This window comes from Pleurodeles waltl, chromosome 7 (assembly GCF_031143425.1).
Source record: "Pleurodeles waltl isolate 20211129_DDA chromosome 7, aPleWal1.hap1.20221129, whole genome shotgun sequence".
Taxonomy (NCBI): domain Eukaryota; kingdom Metazoa; phylum Chordata; class Amphibia; order Caudata; family Salamandridae; genus Pleurodeles; species Pleurodeles waltl.
In genome coordinates, this window is record NC_090446.1 from 70,147,054 (window position 1) to 70,170,988 (window position 23,935).

The 23,935-nt window shown below is 42.6% G+C and overlaps 1 protein-coding gene across 1 annotated transcript in view; it reads right to left on the minus strand.

Annotated features, from left to right (window-relative positions):
• The window catches only part of LOC138246810 (alpha-2-macroglobulin-like protein 1), a 184,323-nt gene extending 160,740 nt beyond the window's left edge, over nt 1-23,583 (minus strand). Inside the window, exons 1-7 of the mRNA XM_069201572.1 lie at nt 23,546-23,583; nt 17,108-17,309; nt 13,217-13,379; nt 12,369-12,421; nt 11,822-11,842; nt 5,418-5,574; nt 2,508-2,592 (exon numbers count right to left, since the gene is read on the minus strand). Coding sequence (XP_069057673.1) covers nt 2,508-2,592; nt 5,418-5,574; nt 11,822-11,842; nt 12,369-12,421; nt 13,217-13,379; nt 17,108-17,309; nt 23,546-23,583 — 719 coding nt within the window. The remainder of the gene's footprint in view (nt 1-2,507; nt 2,593-5,417; nt 5,575-11,821; nt 11,843-12,368; nt 12,422-13,216; nt 13,380-17,107; nt 17,310-23,545) is intronic.
• Nucleotides 23,584-23,935: the final 352 nt, after the last annotated feature.

Here is a 23,935-nt window from a genome sequence, read left to right on the forward strand (position 1 = left end):
CATGGCGGCGCTGCTTGCAGCGCCGCCATGGAGGATTCCTTTGGCCAGGGGAAAACCGGCGGGAAACCGCCAGTTTCCCTTTTCTGACCGCGGCTTCACCGCCGCGGTCAGAATTGGCCATGAAGCACCGCCAGCCTGTTGGCGGTGCTTCCGTGGTCGTTGGCCCTGGCGGTCAATGACCGCCAGGGTCAGAATGACCCCCAGTGTCTGCCTGGTGGGAGCCTTCTCAGAGAGAGGAAAGTTGCATAAGAAACTACAAACAACCATTACCTTTTGAAGCACTGATGGATAAACATTGGTGGATGTATCTGTAGTGAGCTTTTGCATCCCTGTCAATGGAAGACCATGACTTCGCTGCGCCCAACTGGATCACTGCTCTACTCCATTGCCTGAAAGTTTGGTAGGATTGTCTGATAGAAGGGACACTGATCATTATCAATTTAAAGAACTTTGCGCGTGCAGGAGCCTCCTGTCACCATGGGGGTTTCCTTCCCTTGCTCACCAAAGCGCTTGACTTAGTACAACCATGACTAGCAGTTATTTTTTGACCGAAATAATTAAGTGTAGTGCTGCACTTTGTGCTCATATGACTTTTATCCTAATTCACTACGGAAGCCCGGGAGTTCTGAAGCACAAGTTCCTAGAGTCAATTTTAGTGCCCATGAGCTCTCCAGATTCATCAGCTGGCAGACCCCCTGCTTTACTCAGTGGATATTCATGACGGATCCTCTCACTTGCATGTGGATTTGTATAGCCCTATAACCTTAGCAAAAAGATCTGCTACTACGACCACCCAGTGATGATGCAAAAATAAAAAAGAGGAGAAGAGGCGGGACCACACGAACAAAGGAGCTGTAATACTGTGGCTGCAGGTAAACAGTGCTCCCCTTGGATTGGTTGTCCTGCATCACAATGTCAACAGTCCGCTTTGGACCAGGCCTGCGTAACGGCTTCCAGTTATATTTGCTAATATGTGGGCAGCAGCCAATCGTGACAGAACACAGTGACAGATTGCTTATGGAATGACCTTCAGGGTCAAGGAAAGGGCAGACACTGAGGCGGTCATTCTGACCCTGGCGGTAAAAACAGCCAGGGCCGGGGACCGCAGGAGCACCGCCAACAGGCTGGCGGTGCTCCTTTGGGCATTCTGACCGCGGCGGTACAGCCGCAGCCAGAAACGGAAAGTCGGCGGTCTCCCGCCGGCTTTCCGCTGCCCAGGGGAATCCTGCGCCGCCATGGGGATTCCGACCCCCATACCGCCATCCTGTTCCTGGCGGTTTCAGCCGCCAGGAACAGGATGGCGGTATGGGGTGTCGTGGGGCCCCTGGGGGCCCCATTTAGAATTTCAGTGTCTGCTTAGCAGACACTGAAATTCGCGACGGGTGCTACTGCACCCGTCGCACCCCTTCCACTCCGCCGGCTCCATTCGGAGCCGGCTTCCTCGTGGAAGGGTGTTTCCCGCTGGGCTGGCGGGCGGCCTTTTGGCGGTCGCCCGCCAGCCCAGTGGGAAACCCAGAATGACCGCCGCGGTCTTTTGACCGCGGTACGGTCTTCTGGCGGTTCCCGCTTGGCGGGCGGCTCCCGCCGCCCGCCAAGCTCAGAATCACCCCCTGAATCTCTTATTACACTGTAAGGCCACATTTGTATAGTTCACAGAATGTCAGTGTTTCCCCACACTATTCTGCTCCATTGATGTAAAGTACTGGGTGGACCATCATATTATTGGGAGTTTTTTTGTGAATTGCTGAGTCTCTAATCTCCCACTACCTCCCTGAATAAGCCTTGGACAACTCAAACTTCTACCCTGAGAGGCAAGTGCTAAAGTGGACACCTGGTGCTCTGATTTCGTGGCCCTAGAAAGTCCTCCAAAGATGCCAGAGGCATCGGACTCCATGACCTTGACTTGGTCTAGCAACCCTTGTGAATCCTAGGGCTCCCAAACCGGTTGTGACAAGAATCAAATAACACTACCTCAAAATATTAGAAACATTTGGGTTAGTTGTGAAAACGTATGCTGAGCAGAGGCAAGGACAACAGGTTCGTGGAGCATCCACACTGGGGAACTGATGAGGAGAAAGGAAAACAGTAAATTCCATGAATGGTGTGAAAGACAGTAATCTATAATGTCAAAAGCTTTTAACCTCCACCCCCACCCCAAGTGATGAATTTCAACAGGATAAAAGCACTACCCGCCAATGTTTTCTTACCCTGGTGCTCTATTTATGTAATGATGACTCTTGACATGGGGACATGTGGGAGCTGCCAGATTAGCAACTTTTTGATTTAAGAATGCATTCACAAACAATATTTAGTTTCAATATGGCTACCTCAATTCCTAGTGCAATATTTCCTGAAGAAAGAAAGTGAAATTTGGTACATTCCAACACATGGGGCAAAGAAGTTCAATACACTGGTTAATACCAGATTTACATAGAGAAACATGTTTCCCTTGCACCAAAGATCACACACAGCAAACAGGAAGGAAACAAAACCTTCCTTCATCTCACCTGCCACACAATGTCATCTTCAAATGCTCATCTAAAATGGTGACTACTTTGGGAAGCTCTAATTGGACCTCAAACTTGGGCAACACTGCAAAGGGTGAGAAAGAGGAGTTTGACTATTCAGCGTGGATTTGTGTACATAAATATTTTGGCACATAAAACATAAAGCACATTTTTAGCAGCTTTTTCAAAATTATGAATACATGGTGTGACGTCTTGAAAGCATAAATAGATAGGCTTCCATACTTCTAAAACATTCTAAGATTTGGATTCTGTTTTCACTCTGCATGTTTTAAATTCTAAAATATTTCTTAAATTTCATGAAACCTCTGGTGGGTTTCCAAATTCATGATGCTTTCAAACATATACACTAGTGCGGGACCCTGACCTACCCTTTGATCCATCTGCCTGATGCTGGCTCTTTCTAATACTTGGATAGGCAGAAACATCTCATTTTATGCTTCCACGTGCACAGTGGCAAGGCACTATGCATCCCGGTGCATGTTCCTCACCTGGCAATGTGTAATGAAGCAAAGCACCAAAATAACTTAGTGATTGATCTAGAGTAGGGTAGTAACAGAAAAGAAAGATCTTACATTTCTGTAAGAAGTTATGTATCTGGAGCATACTTTATCAGTGGAATTTCCTCCATTGTAACCTTCATATAGAACAGGAAATTGTGTCAAAGCATTGTCCTCTTGACTAGGCACTTCTTTCATAGATAGGAGAATCTTCCTTTTCCACCAGACTCTGTAATTGGTTGTTCATGTTTACAAGCAAAAATGCCCTACAAGGCCCTTTCACTAGAACAATGTAAAAAATATGTCAAACAATTAACAAAGAAAGAAAATGTGAAGAATAACAAGATTCTATGACATGTGTAAAGATGCAGAAAAGGAGAACTAACATAACATTAATGAAGAATTGGTTTAAATTATGATCAATGTTGGAGACAAAGGTCTTGATTTAGATTTCAGCGTACGGGTTACTCCATATCAAAGGTATCAGATATCCACTCAGCCAAAGTATAAATTTAATTTTATCCTATGGGATTTATATGTCAGCAGATGGGATATCTGTCAGCGTTGTGACAGAGAAACCCATCTGTAGAAATCTAAATCAGGCCCAAAGTCAAAAGGACCAATGGTTTGCAGTCTTCGTGCATTTTATCTTGGCCCTTGCATCAAGCCGTGTATATGCCATGTTTCATTGAATCTGTTTTTAAATGTCTGAAGAAATCCCAGGTGAATCCAACAGATCTGTTCAACTACTGGCCAATATTAAAGCCTGTGCATACAGGGACACTCCAGGCAGCAGCTGTTATGAATGAAATAAACTTAAAAAAGAAAACGGTTCTGGACTGTGACTCAATCGTATTCACTAGTCATTACTCTAGATAGCATTCCATTTTCTTGTTTTTCGTGTGAATATATCATCACAGAAAAGGAAAGAATCAGTGGTGGCTCTGTCTCAAAGGACAGCTTGGCGCATCTTTCTAGGCTACTTCTGCCCTGCAGAGGAACACAAACAACTGCAGACATATTTCAGTCTTGTTGAGCCTCATCAGGAAGGTGAGCCGTCGTGGCACAAAAAGGACACTGGATAGCAAAGAAATGATAAATGAATGATTGACTACTCAGTCCTTATGGTCAGACTGCAAAAATCCAGCTGCTCAACTAGTCTAGATCACATTTTGTAAGAAAGATCCCAGGTAATTGCCATGGTTCCAATGTAGTCTCCACATCTGCTGATCACTTGTGACGAACCCTAATCTCAACCTTCCCAACACAGCTTTTGCAAAGGATGTATGGAACACCCCAATAAAACTGATTAATACTTTTAGTATCATTTGAGTTAACTATGCAGCTAATGATCAGGTGTGGCTGAGACACTTTTTGGCAGAAGAGCACCATATGCTTTCAGCCTATGGCGACTGATGGTTAGATTGGTTACGGCAAAGGAGATCATGTTCGGGGGCATCTAGAGTCCTGTTCTATGGACCTGTCCAGTATCAGATATGCAAGTGAAGAATCTCTAATAGACTGCAATCCCATGCTGGTACAATGAACCACTGCAAACAGGATTATTTCACTGGACAGCGACTTAGAAATGGGTGATCTCTCACATTTTCAGCATGGTGCATCAGATTATCTACCAGCATGCAGTCTGTTGTATGCTAATAGGTTCAATGAAGAGTTTGACTTTGGGCAACCTGCTTTGGCCTTATTATTACTCAAAGTCCAAATTAAACCAGGTGTGCTTGACCATTCTCTGTACCATTTGCCAAACAGCACAGATTGCCATAGCTTAACTGACAAAAATTACAATCGTTTTACTTTTGTTCAAGCTTTGAAACCTTATATTGTGTTGGAGTAATTCCTCATCAGCTTTTTTAAGCCCACAGAAAGTCAAAAAGCAACCTCATGGTGTTAGGGTTGGACTGGCCTATAGGGCAATCAAGCAATGCCCAATAGGCTGGTCTGACAGGTCAGTGTGTGGAGCTTTTTTTGGCTGTTTACTTGCTGTTTTATGGTCTGCTGGGACAGTAATTAGTGTTAATTTGCCTGATATCGAAACAAACATTGCTTGCAGCAAGCCCATTTCCATGTAGTGTTCCATCCCTTGCAAAACACTTGTAGAGCATGCCTTCACAAAGCTTCCCCAATTTGCAAACAATGGCTACTTTTTTAGCTTTGTAATTCACTAATGAGGCCACTCTTATTTTGGGGCCTGGGTCTATTTTCTGTCCCTGTGTTACCCTGCCTGGCATTTGATGTTGTCTAATAGTACTTTAATGTAACTTTACCAAGAAAATCGCTTTAGTTGTAGGATTCTATACCTCATATTGAACACATTTTACTGCCCAAATTTCCAAACCAACACTTTCTGTCTGAGTGCTCCATGATACATTACCATATTCCTCCACTGTGAAAGTATGCTGAAAGTCATTTCCCACTTTAATAACGTAGGTCCCCTGAGGAGGCTCGCTTGACAGTGGGAAGGACAGATCAACAATGCCCTGCTTCGGAACCACTTCCAGCCACTGGCCAATACGGTTACTGTTTGGGTCCTAAACAAACATACATATAACAGGTTTAGAATGGGAGAAATCTCATACAACATGTGATGCTTATAGAGCTGTCCACAAGACAACATATTTATCATGAAAACCATTTCTAATCTAAACACTGATCACTCATATGTATAAAAAAATCTAAATGCAAAAGTACGTCTGAAATGAACTGGTCAACCGACAAAGAAGGAACTCAAGGATAACCAGGAAGGAAACAGTTGTCTAATTGAAGAATGCCAGGAAGTCAGGAAACTGACAACTGAAAACATAAAAAATTATTATTGAGGATGCAGAGTGGAAAGAAAGGTCAATAAACATTAACAATGAAATGAGAAGGAAGGATAACAGCAAATGGGTATGTTATGAGGATAAGAAGAACCACACAGAGAGCTGATAGGAAAAGCTATATTTGTATCTGTAATATTGATAGAAGGAAACAGCAAATGAGATAGCAGCATAGGTAGGAAGCTGTGCAAAAAGAATAGAAGAAAACAACAAAAAAAGAAGAGAAAAATCAAAAATTATGAAAGACAACACTGATCAACAAACAGATGCTGGAAAAGATTGAGTAGAAAATGATAGTTAATAGATAAAGACTGAAACAAGGTGGGTAATACACACATTAAGAAGAGGAAATAAAAATACATGGCTGGTAACGTGGAGTACACAATCTGATTACAAACATTCAAAGGAGATAAATATTATTCTGGAACTTCAAGAAAAATGCAGGGCAGGTCAAAAGGAAGACGGTGTTATGAAAAATGCTGTGGAGTGTATAGAAGGGGAAGCCATCAGTGAAGAACAGTATAGCAAGAACAAGAGAAGACCCTGAGTTAACTGAATATAACAAGCCCGGGGATGTACAGCAATACAGAAGATTGCACAAAACACAGAATATTAAGACAGGAGTGGCATGAGTAGCCGAGACTCAAACAATAACAAAAATAAAACACCAAGATAAAACCATGAAACAAGAAAAAAATATTTATCCTTTCCCGGCATTTAATGGTATCCCAAGTAAAGAACACTATAAAATGTTTGATACTTGAAGAGAGCACCTAACGAAATGCTATTCTAAAGTTACACTCTTAAATACATTTGGCAACAATAAAGTATTGTTTCTGTTTCTTCCGCATAGGTAATACAATATCAGTTGCACCCAACAATGATGGTTTGGGGAACACATGAAAGTAAAAGTGCGGGGCTTGTGAACAGCGCAATTGAGATAACAGAGGATTTTAAAAAATCAGAGCATTAGGTGTTTGTTACTGGACTTTGTTATTAAAAACACTGATCTGAACTTCAGTGGTCATGGCAGTATTGTAGGCATAGCCTTGATTTTTTACTTCAAGGAGTGACAGCAAGTTTTGGCCTTGGTTAGAGTGAGCTGTATTCCACAGACTAAAAAAAACACAAAAAAACACAACTGCTGTTTTGTTTCCCTTTCAAAAAGAGAAGTGTTAAGACGTGGGCATCAGGTTCTATACCTTACACTGGCTTCTTTTTAGATAGTTTGCTTAAGATGTCTCCCTCCCCTGTGTCACCTTGCTGTCCATTGAACTGTGATGTCCCTTGAGAACCAACTCTATGTCCCGTGCTGTCCAGTGTGTACACAGCCACCCACCAATGATGTCATCTTGATAAGACCCTTTGACTTCTCCTTTTTTCATTCACAACCCGCAGCTGCTTAGCCAGTTCACAGCTCCTCACTCTGCATCTCCTGACTTGTGCAACTGCCTTACCACGCTGAACCCATGGACAAGCTACAATTGACCTTAGAACCTTAGAGTTCGGTGGAAGAAATACTCCATCACAAATATAGCAGATGTCCTGCCTTGCGTATTAAAAGTGTACTATAGCCTATGGCACTTGTAATACCGCAGAGGCATATCCTCCACATTTTGATGGAGTATCCTGTCATACTGTAAATAAGGCTCTTAGACTAAACCAAGATTCTAGCCTTAGATAATAATCCCTAACTCTGTTCCTCTAACTGGTGTTGTCTATTCTTGGCCCCACTCTGTTCACTGGAGGTTACAGAAGTAACTGTGGATTTACAAACATCCACTTTGCTCTTAGGAGTTTAAAGACAATTCTCCCCTCTCATGCCACGGATGGAACAAGGGTAATTCATTAGATGTGATTACCTCTTGACATTGCTACAGTAATTTTACCTTTTTGTGCTTGCAAACTATCTGATCTAGACTACAGGTATCAGGGAAGTAGCTTGGTCAGGAAGATTGGGGGTGTGAGCTTCAGATTTTCCGACTATGAGGCTGGCATATAATGTTCAAATACATTATACGACAAGCTGACGCACAAGAGGAGGCCAAAGGGTAGTGGAAAGGGAGAAGAATGCGATTTGGTAGGAGTACTAAGAGAGAAAAGACAATATTCTGTAAAATAATCAAACATTTTGAGGACTTTCATAGCAGAGAGTGGGAGTGTGTGGGAGTTTCTGTCTGTGTGTATGTATAAAATCCTGCTGTAATGCTACAAACACCTCACTGTACACAACTGAAAGCATCTGTACCACCTACTTATCAAAAAATACATTTATTGGGGGGTGTAATACCCTAAACAACCCCCTGAGGCTACGCCCCTACGGTTGTTTCATAAATGGCAGCCTGCTTGCTCCTAAACTTGCCACTTCAATCTTGTTGGAATTTCATATTCAATCTCTACATTAGTTACCTTCCAGTAATTGCATACACATAATCCCCGGGGTGGGTGCAGAAATGGGACAATTTTAGCTTAGGTCCTATCGAAAGCCTACGTTCCACCTTTCTCAAGATTTGAACACACATGTCCAAGTACAAGCAGATAAAAACAATACATTCATTCATTTTGGCCAGTATTTATATTTACAGTGACAGGTTTAAAGCAAGTTTTTTCTGGCCCACATACCCTTTTGTAAAATGGGAGTCATCTTCATACAGGAAGAGAAGGGGTTACTAATTTTGTAAAAAGGAGCTGCATACATAGTGAACAGTACAGGAGACAAAGGAGACCCTTCCGGTGTCCCACAGGCAATAGAGGTAAGGTTAAAAGTGAAAGGACCTAACTTGCAATCTCTCGGAAATAAAAGAGGCCAAAAGCCACGGTGGACAATCTAGAAAGGATGATGTTTTGTTCTACATTGTCAAAGGCCAGAGAGAGGTTGCACATGATAACTATGGTAGCATGACCTTCAACAGCGTATCCCAAGGTAGAATTCCAGAGGCCTGATTGAAGTGGGAACAGCAGTGGTATGGGTCAAGAAGGTTTTGGTGTTGGCCCTCTGAACGTACTCTACCAGTTTGGTGAGCACTGGTAAGTTAATATTGGGTTGGTAATTGCTTAAGATGTGAACATTCAGATTCACTTTCTTCAAAAAGTGCAATATTAAATGTTCCTTCTTAGATGAGGGAGCCGAGCCTAGGATGATGGAGCACAGGCTTTGATCAACCCCACACTGATTCAGAAAGAGACACACTAGTGGTCTACCAAACTCTATTATTTACATTTCAATGTCATTCTACTCTCAGCAGTTTATCACACTGGGATGAAAAAAGTCTGACTATATAATCGCTTTAATAAAACATAATTATCTCCCATTTTAAGTACAGAGCACTGTAATAAAGTCTTGAGTATAAAAAACCTACATACCCCAAACAGAAAAGGTCACTGCCAGAAGAATGAAACGTTTGGCATAAGTAAACCATATCCCATTTTCACCATTCTTAAAGGAAACATTTCTCCTTCTGAAACACTGATTCCATAATACACAATCATGTCTTGGAACCGTTTGACAGAAAAAAAAATCAGTATTTATCACAGACTGAAGGCCATTGACAAAGCCTTGTTAAAAATCTTCATTTTGAACAAATTATCCCTCTGGAATTCAGGTCTAGTAGATTCCCCTGCTTGTTGCTGTTGTTGAGGTTTCCTCATGTACCACCCCACCATCGCTCTGAAGTAAATCACTTCTCTACCAATGCGGGGAGGTCCACACTATCCTATCACTACATAAACATAGAATACATAAATAGAGGAAACACTTTTTTCTCATGAAATACAATAGAAAGTAAAAAAGTGGGTCTAGTGAGAGGTATGACCCATACTTGATTTAAATGCTCTGGCATTTATGTTTTTTTTAAACAAGTTGTTGATAAAATGGGCCCAAAAGGGGGCATGCTACTCTGAAAAACAATGAATTATGACTAAAGGACAGTTCTTCATAGTTGGCTGAATCCATCAGACCCGATTCACAAAGCTTTTAGCAAAAATAATTTATTAAAAATACCCAGAGGTTATGTAAATTGGCAAGAAAGCAGATTGAGCAAGAATATCTCAAGCATACATATTTAAATTTGTAGGCACATATTACACATTATGGCCCTCATTACAACCTGAAGCCGCCCGCCAAGGTTGGAGCGCAGGGCGGCCGCCAATGCGGCCACACTCCCACAGCGGCCATTATGAGATCCCCGCTGGGCCGGCGGGCCGAAACCTGGTTTCTGCCCGCCGGCCCAGCGGGGATCACGGCCGCAACACAGGAGCCGGCTCCAAATGGAGCCAGCGGTGTTGCGGCTGTGCAGACAGTGAAAAGCTGCACGGGGCCATGGCAGGGAGCCCTTGCACTGCCCATGCCAGTGACATGGGCAGTGCAGGGGCCCCCAGAGGCCCAGAGACTCCCCTTACCACCAGCCTTTTCATGGCGGTTCAAACCGCCATGAAAAGGCTGGCGGTAGGGGGACTCGTAATCCCCCGGGCAGCGCTGCAAGCAGCACTGCCCTAGCAGATTAAAACTGCCGGGACCACTGTGGCGGTGTGTAGTAATTCCCTGTGAAGCACCGCCAGCCTGTTGCCGGTGCTTCCTCCAGAACAGCCCTGGAGGTCTTTAACCGCCAGGGTTGTAATGACCCCCTGTATATCTTTGCAAATCAGCTCCATGGTATTCAGTAAGGCAACAATATAAGTATTTCTTGTATCAATGTAATGTTTATTGTACAGACATAAATAGTGCATGCGTTTTGTGGAATAGACATAGGAATTGAAATAATTGGTCTTATGTTCTCTAACTTTCACACAAAATACAAAGCCTTACATGTCAAACCTTTTCCACATTGCTTTAACTTCAGGGAGCGTGGGTTCTAGGTTAATCTTTATTTTCAACAATTAAAAGGGTTTGTTTGGAAGACGTTTTCTTTTTTCGGTCTTGCTACAGAAATGTAGCTTTGCATCACAGATCTATTGTTCCCAATACATTACATACACTCAGAATAGGCCTTGGATGGCTTTGTTGTATTTTTCTGGTCTCTGAACTTGATTTGATAGCTTTCCTCCCCATTTTATATCTGTCCCATTCAGAAATATGTCAGGCCCAGGGTATTTCGACCGGATGACTTTTTTTCCTTTAAAATTTTGCCTGAAGGGGTTCTTTTTTCTTTTCTTTCATCACTCCATGAGAGTCCATCTCTTTCCTTGGTCTCTTCCCCTTCCACTCCTTCTGCTTGTACTATGACACCCTTGCCTCCCAGCTCTCACTTTTTGCTCTCTCCTTTCTCCTCAATCCAAATTGTTCCAACGTTCACCGTTTGTTTATCTAGCACCAAAGTCACCAAGATCCTTTTTGCCCCGTGCCCAGTTGCTTCTTCCACAGCCTTTCTGGGATTGGAAACTTCAGACCTGTATTTTGCAGACGTGATGATTTTGGGTCCACAGACAACTGGGAGTGGATGTTGGGAATTCCAATCGGGTGAACTTTCACCACTCATAATAAGGGGCTTACTGTAAAGGGTGGATAGAGATGAATGATATTTGCAATGCCACCAAAAAAGTATTATAAATCTAGGTTATTTAATGGTACCTTTTATCCATCTCCAACCTCTGTAGCAACCCGGAAGCACGATAACTTCTCAAAGAAGAGAGCAACATCATGGTCTAAGACCCATACCCTTCGATCCATAATCCAGCTCTGCAGCCACTGGCCATACCTTACCATCTACTTGTCAGAAAAAGTCACTGGACTCATTAGTTCAACTAGCAATCACAACTGAATCTCTGTCGTAAATAGTGCTTTATGCCAAAACAGTTAGCTGTTAGGCACTGCATAGCTTTTCAAAGGCAACACAATGAATAAAATGAAAAATGCTCTGGAAATTGTGGGAAAAAACAAGACATACTAAACATATCACATCCAACAGGAGGTGAACAACAAAAAAGGCATGATGGACAAAGAAGACATCTCAAAGGTGCTTACCTGGATTTGCACCAGAGAGTACTGAAAGAGAACAGAGGACATTGTTAGAAAGAAGACAAATATCCATGTTACTTTCCTAATTCAGAAGATATGCTCGTATGAAGAAAAATTGGTGCACAACCTACTGAACACTCAACAGGGTGCTTATCTGAACTATAAGCTGTGATAGATTTGATAGCTGAAAAAATGTGAGACCGAATTACATGCTTCCTAAGCCAGTATACTAAGGAAATTTGCTAACCACAGAAGATCAGTGAAATGGATTGCCCTCTAAGGATCAGTGTCCTAGGCTGTATATTTGCTCTACCTATACAACTAGACATTAACAGTAGGCTTTCTAAAGATGTTTGAGTTTGTTCACACTCCACAGAAGTATGAACCAAGGCAATAACATTAGTTACACTGATGCCTTGGGTTTTCCTTCTAATTCAAAAGTCATCTCATTGGCTATTGGAAAGGTTTTTCTAGGCAGGCACCCATCTCACAAATGTAATGGATTTTCTTTGCCCATGAGGAGCACCCCACTGCTCTGCTCATGATTGCTTACCGGCTTGTTCTCTACACTAAAGTCCTCATTCAGAGTCACAATGCGAAATTTCACTGCAAAGGCAAGAAGTGGGTGTTAGTAAGTTGCTTCTAGGTATGCAAACACCCACACCTTGAGGTCAGTTCAGCTCAAGTGCACCCTCTTCCATATCACAGAAGTGTGTTTCACCTTACAGCTCTCAAAGTGGTTGGGGAACAGGACCTGGTTTAGCAGAAGTTGGAGTATCCCCATATCACTGTACTTAAGGCCCAAGTCAGTTAACTTTTTGCCATTAGTAAATTTGTCTTAAACACTGAAAAAAATACTGTGAATTGGACCCCAAATAACATATCCACATTCTCTTTTTCACTGTCACATCGTGTTAAGTTGCACTGATAGTCCATAATCATGCAAATGTATCAATCTCAACTTTCCGCTTCATTCAACACGGTTTCCAACATGTTTTTCTTCACAAGTTACATCCCATCTTCCTCATCTTTTCTTTCATTTTCCCTCCAATGATTCCCTCAATCACTGTCTGGACCTCTATTTCCTCTTTGAACATCATAATCCCTTCAATGTTCATTTCTTTTGCTTGTTTACTCATTCACCATTGCTATCACTTGTTTTTTTTACTAATGTTTCAATACTGCTTTCAATTTTTAGTTATTCTTTCTGTTGCACTTTTTTTCTTTCAATACGTTTTGAGTTTGCAATTTTTCTCACTATTGCACCATTTCATTCACTCTTTCCTTCAGTTATAATGCTATAAGGTGTGAGGTTCGAATGGGTAGAGGGCTTGAACTCCTTAAAACTCCTAACCAAGTTTCTGACTTGAAGACAGAAGGGAGAATATATCTGAGGGGTACCTGTCTGTCCCGGCTTGTACACAGCCTTGTTGGTCTGCAAAAATGTCCCACTTTTGACAGTTCTCAAAAGCACCTTCTTCTTGTTTTTCAGTCTGTGGCCCTCAAACTCAACAGAAATTCCCACGTGCCCAACCTCCTCAGAGCCACCTGCGGGGAGCGGTACCTGTACGAGAAACAGAACCATATCACACATGAAAGATTTCACTGTACATCATATCAGGTTATCATTGATAGGGGCAAGAACTCAAATACAAGACAGGCAAAACCATTAACAACTTTGTTATGTAGTATATTTCTTTTAGTCCAGCAGAAAATTGCTGCTAAACCAAAATAATACTGGAAACTTTTCTATAATTATTCATACTATCGATGTTTTATTAAAAAAAACATTTTTAATTACATGTTTTAAAGAAGTTCATCTATCTGTAGTTTAAGAAGTTTATTATGAACACACTTAAAAACAATAATTTCTTCCTATTAGTAGCTGTATCATTTCAAAATGGTTCTGTATACTTGTTGACCATTATGCATCTAAAAGTACTAAACTTATACAAAAGTGTAAACTTACTCAAAAGTACAGTTTGTGGATCTGGCCCTATGTGTTTTCCTTTGTAGGAATTCTATGTGAAGAAAGTTATTTGCGGAAAAACCTGGAAGTGTGGTACTCACAGCAAAGTTTAGAATCCAGATTTGGAAACAAACCGATGTCACGTGGTATTCCAAGAGACAATACCACATCAGATAAAAACTGATACCACAGACTGCATAATAATATAATAATAAATTCTGATCTGGTTTTATGTAGTGAATCAAACTGCACTTTTTACCCTTTAAAGGGCTTTGAATAATAGTTGCCACAATTTCTCAGTTTATTTGTTCTCAATTTATAAACTTCTGAAAGATGATATGCTAAGCTGGCTCTATCAAGATAAAATTGCACACCCTACACATCAGGACAGCCCATCCCAGCAAGCACTTCTACAGTATGTGTCTGGCCATCTTGCAAACTATGAAAATGATTCATTATCAGCGAGGATCAAAACTTATTCCTTACAGATAGCAACACTTTTTTGCAGTTTTATATGGAATGATTTTTGCCCCAGGGCATTAAAGCAATTTACAAGAGAACTAGAAAAGTCACTCTTTTTTTGGTGGAGGCACAGACAGATTGGTTGATTTTTTCCGAATCATGGCAGCTTTAGTCACCTCACCGCTTCTCCTTCCTCAAGTTAATTAAAGATGTTTCCAATGCCTCATTTGTTTTGTTTACAAATATCTAATCGTCATATTTTACTAGCAATAAACATTATTTTAATTTGACTATGATTCTTATTTTTTTGCTTAGATAATTGATTTATTTGCTGATGAGTTGGTAATCGATAAAAAAGTACCAGTCTATGAGTCAACTTAATGAATTTTTAAATCAGTGAGTTGTGGGTCTATGAACTGACATGGCATAGTTAAAACCTATTCTGCCCCAAAAATGCCTAAAGGTTTTTTATAGTTTGGAGCAGTTTTTGTCATGGGCTGGTGAGGAAGAATATGAAGTAAGTTAGAGACACCTTTATCTAGAAATTTAGAGAGAAAATACAGTGGTCATGACCTCTGCAGACAGTGTTTCAGTGACACCTGTTCATCAGCGAAGACATTGGTCAGTTCAGGGACATCTTAGGGACTTTGGAGGCCCCAACCCAAACATAATTTGGAGTCCCTATGCTCAGAACAACTCTGAATTTCTTATCCATTTTCAGCTCATCCAAGTGCTCAGCAACTATGGCCTGATCATTGACAATCCTTTTATTTGGCCCAAAACCTTTAAGGGAATCCTGGGCCTTCAGGGGGCTCACATTCAATGCAAAGCCTTTAAATAGCTTTGAAATATTTGAGACTTTGAAGCCCCTTTTCAGTTTGTCCAGATTGACATGTTTGTGTTCTGTCACTGTCTGGGGCTACCCTGAAAAGCTTAATGATGGGGCCCCTTAAAAGGTGGGGCCCTGGGCCAGAGTCCACTTCGTGTATGCAATGTCCAAAACATCTCTGGTCAGTTCCCAATGCATCTGGTGCATAATCACAATCTTGCGTGCAAAATATTGTGCAACAGTAATGTCACTGCAATTGCATTGCAATGACATAGGGAGTCATAATACCTCTTGCAGGTACATTTTATGCACCTGTATAGGAAGGAAAGTTGTAATGTAAGCATTAGGACAAGGGTTAGGGCTAGGTATGCACTATACTGAAAGTATATACTAACAAAATCACATACTACAGGATAATGTAACACGATGTAAATGTAGACAATAGAATGGCAAAATTAGAAGTACATTCTGAAAATAACTCAATTATGTCTGAGGCTTTGGATGAAATATAAATGTTAACAATTATATGGTACCTGATATATTGTCCTACAACCAGGGTTATGAAGATTAATTCAGACAGGGGACAAGGCCAAGCAACTAATGAGGAATGAAGTGGCACATGATGGATGCTGCCACAGAGTGAACCTGTGCGTCTGTGCCAACTCAGGACACAATCCACACAAGAGGCCTGATATGCGTAGTAAAGTTACAAGTGCAGAGTCTCCACATTTGTGATCAAATCTCCGCATGGCACTCTGCAGAGAGTGCGCCGTGAGGAGATTCCGCCACGAGTACAGAGATTCCTCCACGAGTACGGAGATTCTGCCACGAGTACGGAGAGTCCACCACGAGTACGGAGATTCTGCCACGAGTACGGAGAGTCCACCACGAGTACGGAGATTCCACCAAGAGTATGGAGATTCCACCACAAGTACATAGATTCTGCACTTATATCGTTACCACATGTGAGTCTCCGTTTGAATTGGACCCAAGAAGTCAGATGCTGCTCATGAACTGTGAAGACCTCATGAGTTAGACCCACATGCAGATTCAGAGAGAGAAGATGCTACTGATTTCTTTGTGGAACGAGTGAGTGTGAGTAAAGGAGTATCTACTGCTCAGTGCGTACTTTAAAAAACATGGACAATGTACCATTTATGGACAAACAGAAGGCAAGGATCAGAGGAAGTCCTTTCTCTGTAGGGCCTAGAAAAAGTAAAGGCTGACAGAGTCATATGCCTTGCAACATAAAAGTTTGGCAGTAGTGAGCTTTTTCGGTGGCTAAAAGACTCTTGCAAAGGAATGAAAGCACCTTTGGGTATATAAGCCCAGCTCAGGGGGATAAGTGACTACTGGCTACCAGTGAAGCATATTCGGCACTGATACAGTTGTTCATTTTCATTGTCTTGTGCATTGTATATGTAATGTTGTGAGACAGGTTAGTACACGTATAGTTTAACATATTATTGCCCAAATATGTCATCTTCTAAGAGATTCTGGAACTTGTGGCATAGTGTGAGGATCTCCTGGATCCCACTGGATCAGACTGGTGCCCCATTAGCTTCTGCAAGCTCTGTGACCACTAAAGGTTTGTGAGGCCTCTAACAAACTAACACTCAAGCTCATGGCGGCCAGCATCATTCTGGAGATGTAGTCATAGCCGTGAGCAGGTAATGTTTAAACTTACTCGGGTGAAGTAGAACAGAAAAATAACACAATCAAAAAAGTAATTTGAAGATGGAAAAGAGGTGTGAGATGCTTAATTTGGAGATAAAGAAATAAAGGTACTTAAATGCATTACCAGAACATTCTATGAGGATGCATTTAGGTGGCTACAATGAAGGATCTACTGCTTGCGGTTGAGATGAGATTTCACTATCATTTACATTCAGTCGTTAAACTTTACCTTGGACTGTACAATTCTAGTCAGCTAGCGTGGGATTCTGTACTGTGTCTGTGTTGGCCTTTAACCACTCAGACCTGGCCAATGCCAACCATCAATTTTCAGAGCCTCCAGTCCCCTCCCACTCACAAATCCTGAATACTGTAACTGAAAAGAGACACATTTGAAGTATGTGGTGGGTTGAACTTTTCCTTCCAGCAGGGTTAGGTTGACCTGTTGCAGGTGAAGAGTGACTGTTAGGTGTGCAGTCTCAGTGAGGCTGGTGAGATGGACGCAGGCCCGTTCTGTGTGCGGGAAGTGGATCTCTGCTGGGATCAGTACTGCATAGTAACTGTAAGAGAAGAATTTAGAGGTCAAGGGTTACATCAGGTCCTCTTCTCACTAGTACCATCACCCTCACATCTGCTCTTTAAGGGGCCTCCCTCCCTCTAACTTCCTCTATTCGTCACCAACACCCAAACATCAGGACTACACTCACTCATAGACATGGCATTGGTTTAGTTCTTCAAAGGTTTAATCTGAGATGCTCAGACAAGTATGCCAGAGAATAACCTCAAAATTGGGTGTCATAGATCTTCGAAGCTCAAGTTTTAGAAAGCAGGTTAGTTTTTGGGGTGACACAAGTCTACAGGCTCAGGCTTTGGAAAGAAGACGTATCCCACGGGTTCTATATACGGTCTGATCAAAGTTCAAACAGCATATCTATCCCCTGCTTTAAACCTTACAGTCTCGGCCACAGTAGCTATCCATCACACCATATTCATTTGTCGGATTTTGGTTCTACTCTGTACAGGATCCAGGCTCTACCACAGGTTGAGCCTCTGACGTTAGAGGAAACGTTCCCCCGTATTGATCTCCCTCCCATTACCTCACAGGCTGGTTCACTTACGGTTCGGATGGCACTGCAGAAGCTGTGCGCAGTAGGGAACAGGTGAGGAGACCCAGGACCCACATTCTGGTGAAGCAGTGAGGAAGAGGAGGGGTAACGGGGAGACCTGCGTGGTCAGGGGTCTTAAGAAGGGGGTGGCAGACAGCTGAGGCCCCAGAGCCCAGAGGAACGGGGTTGACAGCGAGCTCCCCCAGCTGACCGCGTCACCTCCAAAGAGGGAATGAAACGAGGGATGCTTCCGCATCTGCCTTAAAAGGTCTGCATCCGAGGGGGAGGGGCAAAGGGCATGTGGAGAGAGAAGGCAGGGAAAACACTAACTGAAAATGGGCAAGGGCGCTGTAAGGCTGTGTTTGTTGATGTTGTACAATTTCCCTCATCCCACGATCGTATAACTAGAAGACGAGGCGCTGTCCCACCTCAAAAGGTTCGCGCGGTATTTACAGGGTGTAGTGTTTGTGATGCAATGCAGCTAAGCTCTGATTAAGGCTGCCACCATTCTTCAGAAAAAAATACCGCCCATTTGTTTATGTTTTGCTTTTGCTTTCCTGGAACAGCCACGTAGAAAAAAGTCACGTAAAATTGTCAGGGTGCTCTTGGCGCAAGGCAATCAGCCCTCTGAATACTTTGATAATCATTCTGAAACGATTTAGACTGCTTTGAAATGTTTTACTGAGTTTTTATGTCACTGCTGTTTTTAGGTTTGCATTTCAATGGGGAAGAACAGTCAAATTTCACCTTTTTGCCAGCATTTTAATCAGCCTGGACTTTTACAATAGAAGGCCAGTGTTGCAAGCACCTTAATATGGAAATAAATTGAGGCTGGCCAAGCAGGATCCTGTGTGGAAGTTCTTTAATTTGCCTCAAAAATAGGAGCCCACAACCAACATGACATGAGCACAGGTAACAAGTAGAAAACTGTCAGACCGATGTCACACTTACATTTAAAATACGAGTTGTGCCATTCAAAATACAACATGTTACCTGCACACGAGCCATCAGCTTAAACAAACCGTATAACAAACTGAAACTCACGAGTCTCACATAAAAGAAAACATATGCTATTGAAAATAAACAGAAAATGCTGCTGGAGAGAACCTAATGACTTTAACATGCAGCACACGTCACAGCGAGAGCCTGCGCCAAGCACAGTGTACAACAGCAGGAGCTCACGCTGTGACAGCTGAAACTAAACAAAAGGTATCACCTATACAACAGCCGATAAAAACTGACCAGGTGGGAACTTTTATTTTGTATCTGCAGTTCTCCAAATGAACGCTTGGTGGCAGTGACACAACACCGTTCTACTCCTTCTTCCAGGTCCTCAGAGTGGGTCTGCTAAATGAAGCGCTGCCAAGAAGGGGGACTTTTTGGGGGTGGCAGTGGGGGCCGTCACGTGTGTCCCAGAATTAAGCGTCCCACCCCCTCAGTACACCCAAGAGCAATCACCAACATGTGGGAAGGCCAGATGATTGGCCGTCCTTGTCTCCGAACTTGGCAACTCCTGCCCAGTCTGGGTTTCTGCCCCCGATGCCCCTCTGCCAAAGGTTACCCCCGGCAGAAGTGGGATTTGCCCAACGGGGAAGGAACTGACTGTCCGTTGTTCGTGCTCAGTTGCTTGGGCTCCCTGCCAGCACCCAGCCCTATGAAAGAGCTTGGGGCGGGCGCACAGGGCGGCAGATTTAGATTCAAAGCGGCAGTGGGTAGGATGGGGTGTTTTTACCTGAGCTCCGCCTGCTCATCAGTTCTGCAGAGGGACTTTTCAGCCTCAGGGACATCTTAAGAATTCTCGGGACCCTGAGCCAGACATACTTTGGGGGGCCCTGTTTGGAGCATCTTTGGATTTATGACCCAATTTCAGCTTTTTCATGTACTTTTTGGTCAGGTCACTGACACTACAGACTAGTCTAAAATCTAAATGTGTTTCCATTTAATATTTAGGGGTAATCATTTGTTTTTTTCAATATAGCAACAGACCTACTGCAATATTTTTCATATGTGAGGTCCTGTATTAATCTAAAAGGAACTTTTGTATCGATGTTGCATGGTGTTTAAACACATAAACACAAAATGTCAGTACTAGACTCCTACACGTTACCTCTATTAAAAATAGAGGAAAATAGCATTTAAAACAATCTCTGTTTCAAAAATTATTACCTCCTCTTTTTCTTCCTCATCCCATTCCTTACCCATTGAGGATTTAGCCTCCAAACCCCAAACGGTCACTACTTCCCAGGCTTTTTTCTATTTTAATGGATGACGACAGTCGTCCTCCTATAAACTCCTGTTTTACAAAGCCCTCTATCAGATTGTTGATAAAGGCTCTCAGGAAGGGAGGGAGGGTCATAAGTATTGGGACGAGGGAGGAAGAATCAGAGTAATGAAAATTACCTGTAAGTAACCTAGACATTCAAGTTCATCAGGGTAGAATTGTATGGAGAATAGAGCCAGATCTATCAGGGGGCCCATGATTAGCTGGGGCCCTGGGCCGGATCCCACTTTGACCATGCCTTAAAATATCTTTGTTCAGCCTCAATAAAGGCTTGAATGTGGACCAATAGAGTTGTGATTGGATAAGTGCTTAATTTGAGCCGGTGTTTTCCGGTGTGGGGCACCAGCACTCATTTTTCTGCCTCAAGCATTTACTGCGAGCAAAAGACACATATGGGAAAGACGGAGCAAGGAAAGATGGAAAAGCCTCACAAAGGGAAAAAGGAGAAAGCTGCAAGAGTGACCTGAAGGAGTAGGGAGTGGCTGTAAATGGATTAAAAAGGACCAAGATGGCTTCAGGATTAGGCTGCATCAGTATTCCATGCTCACCCATTTAATTGCAGCAGCCGCATGTTTCAGGAGAGCTTAGGGCAGCAGCACATTTTTATTTACAAATTAAGCATTGGATTAGATCCCAAAATCAGAGAGTGCTGCAGATCAGGAGAACTGAGGTACACTGGCTGTGTGTATGCAGGGTTTTAAGTGGATTGTTAAAAGTGGGGGCGGGGAGGTCCCTGAAAGGGGCGGGCCTATATTGTTAGCGGGTGTCGCTTAAATATAATACACTAATATATGCTTAGAATGCCACTCACCCACACGTTTGCATAGAATCACAACAATAAGTGACATACTTCATACTTGTTTTCTGAGTATTGCACAGAGGCCAAGGATTGGATGACCAAGTATTCAGAACACATTTTGCCCCTGACAGGCACTGAGAGAATCTCACACTGCCTTTAGCTGTGTTCCATTAAGAACTCCTGGATGCAACTCACTTCAAATTATGCCCTAGGCAAGAGGAACATGCTGGCTGAAAAGAAAACAAAAGCTTAACACAACATCCTGGAAAAATGAAACACTCGAAGGGAATGAAAGGTTAAGTAAACAATATGAAATATAGGCAGGAACAGCATGGATTACCTTGATGTTTTTTACATCCATCGTTTGATCAGTGTTTTTGCATTAGATGTTAAGGACACAAATACAGAGCCCGAAAGGGACCCTTTTCAATGTCCATTTTAAATTACTATCAAGTCTGAGACCCGTAGGGACCCGGCACACTTAAGGCCCTGTGTGTGGGTCTCAGTGCTTGAGAGGGTGGAGGTCCAGTGCATGGATATATGTCTGCATCTCTGAAAGGAAAATGGAGTGAAGGAGTGTTCTTGTCCATTTAACTGTTGGTGATGGAGTCCAATTATGGTTGTTTATTGACAAAGTGAACAGCTGCAGACGAGTATCCTGAGCAAGATGACAGCACATGACATCTAGCCACATACAATAGTACCCCCCCAACTCTCTCTCACACACACACACTCACACACACACACACACACACACATTTTCGGAGGTGCAAAGAGCCTAGTGGCGTAACAAAGGCCCTGCAGTCCCGGCACTATGGGGGGAGCGAGCTTCAGGGGGCCCCCTCAGCACAGTACATTGACTGGGTCCGAGGGGAGAGGGCCCCCTCCAGGGACTTCGCAGGGGGGCCCTCTCAAGTTTTGTTACGCGACTGAAAGAGCCACAGAGTTGTAATATGCCTTCAGGCCTTTGAATGTTAGACAAAGGATGAGGTTGTGGTGTAACTGCCAGAGCTGCTGACATTGGAGGTGGGGAACCAGGTTTGAGGCTCTGTGTTGGTTTAACATCCTGTGATTCTGGGCAAATTACTTAATTTCCCTGTGGCAACCAAAAATGAATGTGTCCTTGTGCAACGTAACTGGTGCTCATGTAAAGTAATCCAATGCCTGCGTTACGCCCCTGACACGACTGACATGCATGCGCAGACACATTGGCCTTTCACTGTGGTTGATGACCAGTTAGCAGTCTGTGGGACCCAGATGTTCTCTGACTTGTCCAGCTGGGCCCCTGCTGCAGTACCTGGGGCATCACAGTAACCAAGACATGCATGCCCTGCAGTGGTATCTAAACATTCTGTGCATAGCTGAGAGGCGCACCCCTGTCACATGTGACACATTCAGCCAGCTAACACTTTCTAAGATGGTAGACCTCCTCTTTCAATATCTCCCTGTTTGTGCTATCCGTTCCTTGGCCTGATTGCATTTTCTTGAGGCTGTCTTCTCTGCTGCCCTTTGTGTTTGTATGTACTCCTGAGCAAAAGAGGGGTTTCTCCATATAGTGAGTATGAAGTAATCAGATAGACATCTTCAATTCATCCTCAAATCATCAGGAACAATGTCATCTTGAGAAGTGATCAGGTAATCATTTCATTTCATTTTCAAATCATCAGGCACTCTTTTCTAAACTCTGCTGATGACTTTCAGAGCTTGGTGATGTCTGATGATATGAAAAGGACTTTTACGGTAGTCAAAGGATCTTCCAGGACCCTGGGATGGCTTTTCAAGTCATCTTCTTTGACATAGGTAATCCCTTTCTGGAAGTTTGGGTGCCTGGCCTGTCACTAATCCTCAAAACCTTTCATGCACACATCCATCTGTACTGATGCAACATCATCATACAGTCACATTCACAAGTGTCAGTGTAATGTCACAATACACAAGTCAAGCAAAATGACAGCAGCTTAAGGGCAACACACGCTAGAGACACACAGCAAACATCAAACACTGACAAAAAACATTACACAGACACACAATAAATTGTAAATGGTATACTCTACTAGTGCTTAAACTGTGGTTGAGAGACCCCTGGGGGTCCGCAAAGCCTACTCAAGGGGTCTGCTTTGAAAATGAAATAATATTAACAGAATAATAAAGTGTATATAAATGAAAAAGCAAAATATATGAAGAACATTTTAAAACATTATGACCTTGTGAAGGAATTTGAAGTTGAAGGCTAAAAATTAACTTATTATCCTCAGATTGATTTGTGGGAGCTGTGCAAGTGCATCAAACAGAAGGTAGAGTGGCTTCAGTGGAGTCTGGAAAAGCCCTAACCTTCCCACTAAAAATTTACATTTTGATTTATTTTATATTTCGTGTGAATTAAATAAAGATTCAATATTTTGTGTATGTTGATGAATGCTTGTTTCTGTATTTTTGTGTATTGTTTTCTGGTTCAAATCATAGAAAATGCGTAGACTGGCTTCCTCTGCTTCCAGTAATGACTGAGTGGAGGTCACCAGATTCCAAAAATGATTCAGTGGGGGTCCCGAGTTCAAGTAGTGATTAAGTAGGGGTCCACAGGATTCAAAAGGTTAAGAACCACTGGTTTACCCGGTTAATGACTCAGTCATTAAGCTCGCTTGCTTCATGTCTCCAGAAAGTTTCAACTATGACCTTGCAGCCTATAAAGTCCCAGCAGCCCTGGGCTCAGTAAGTGTGCAGCTTGTTTTTTCAATTCTGCTATTCATTTTGCATTTCTGTATTCATTTCTGCAATTCTGTAATTCATGCAATTCTGTATTCATTTGGGACTCAGGACCTTACACCCGGTGGGTGACTAGTTGAGGAGGCTATCTCTTCCCTGCTCATGCTCTCCTGCTGTGTTGGTAGACCACATTCTGAAAAGCGTGGAAGGAACAAACCAGCTACAAAAAAAACTATGTATGTATCGCTGGACCATATCCGGCAAGAGTAAAAATCCCAATAATAGTCTCACGATGCT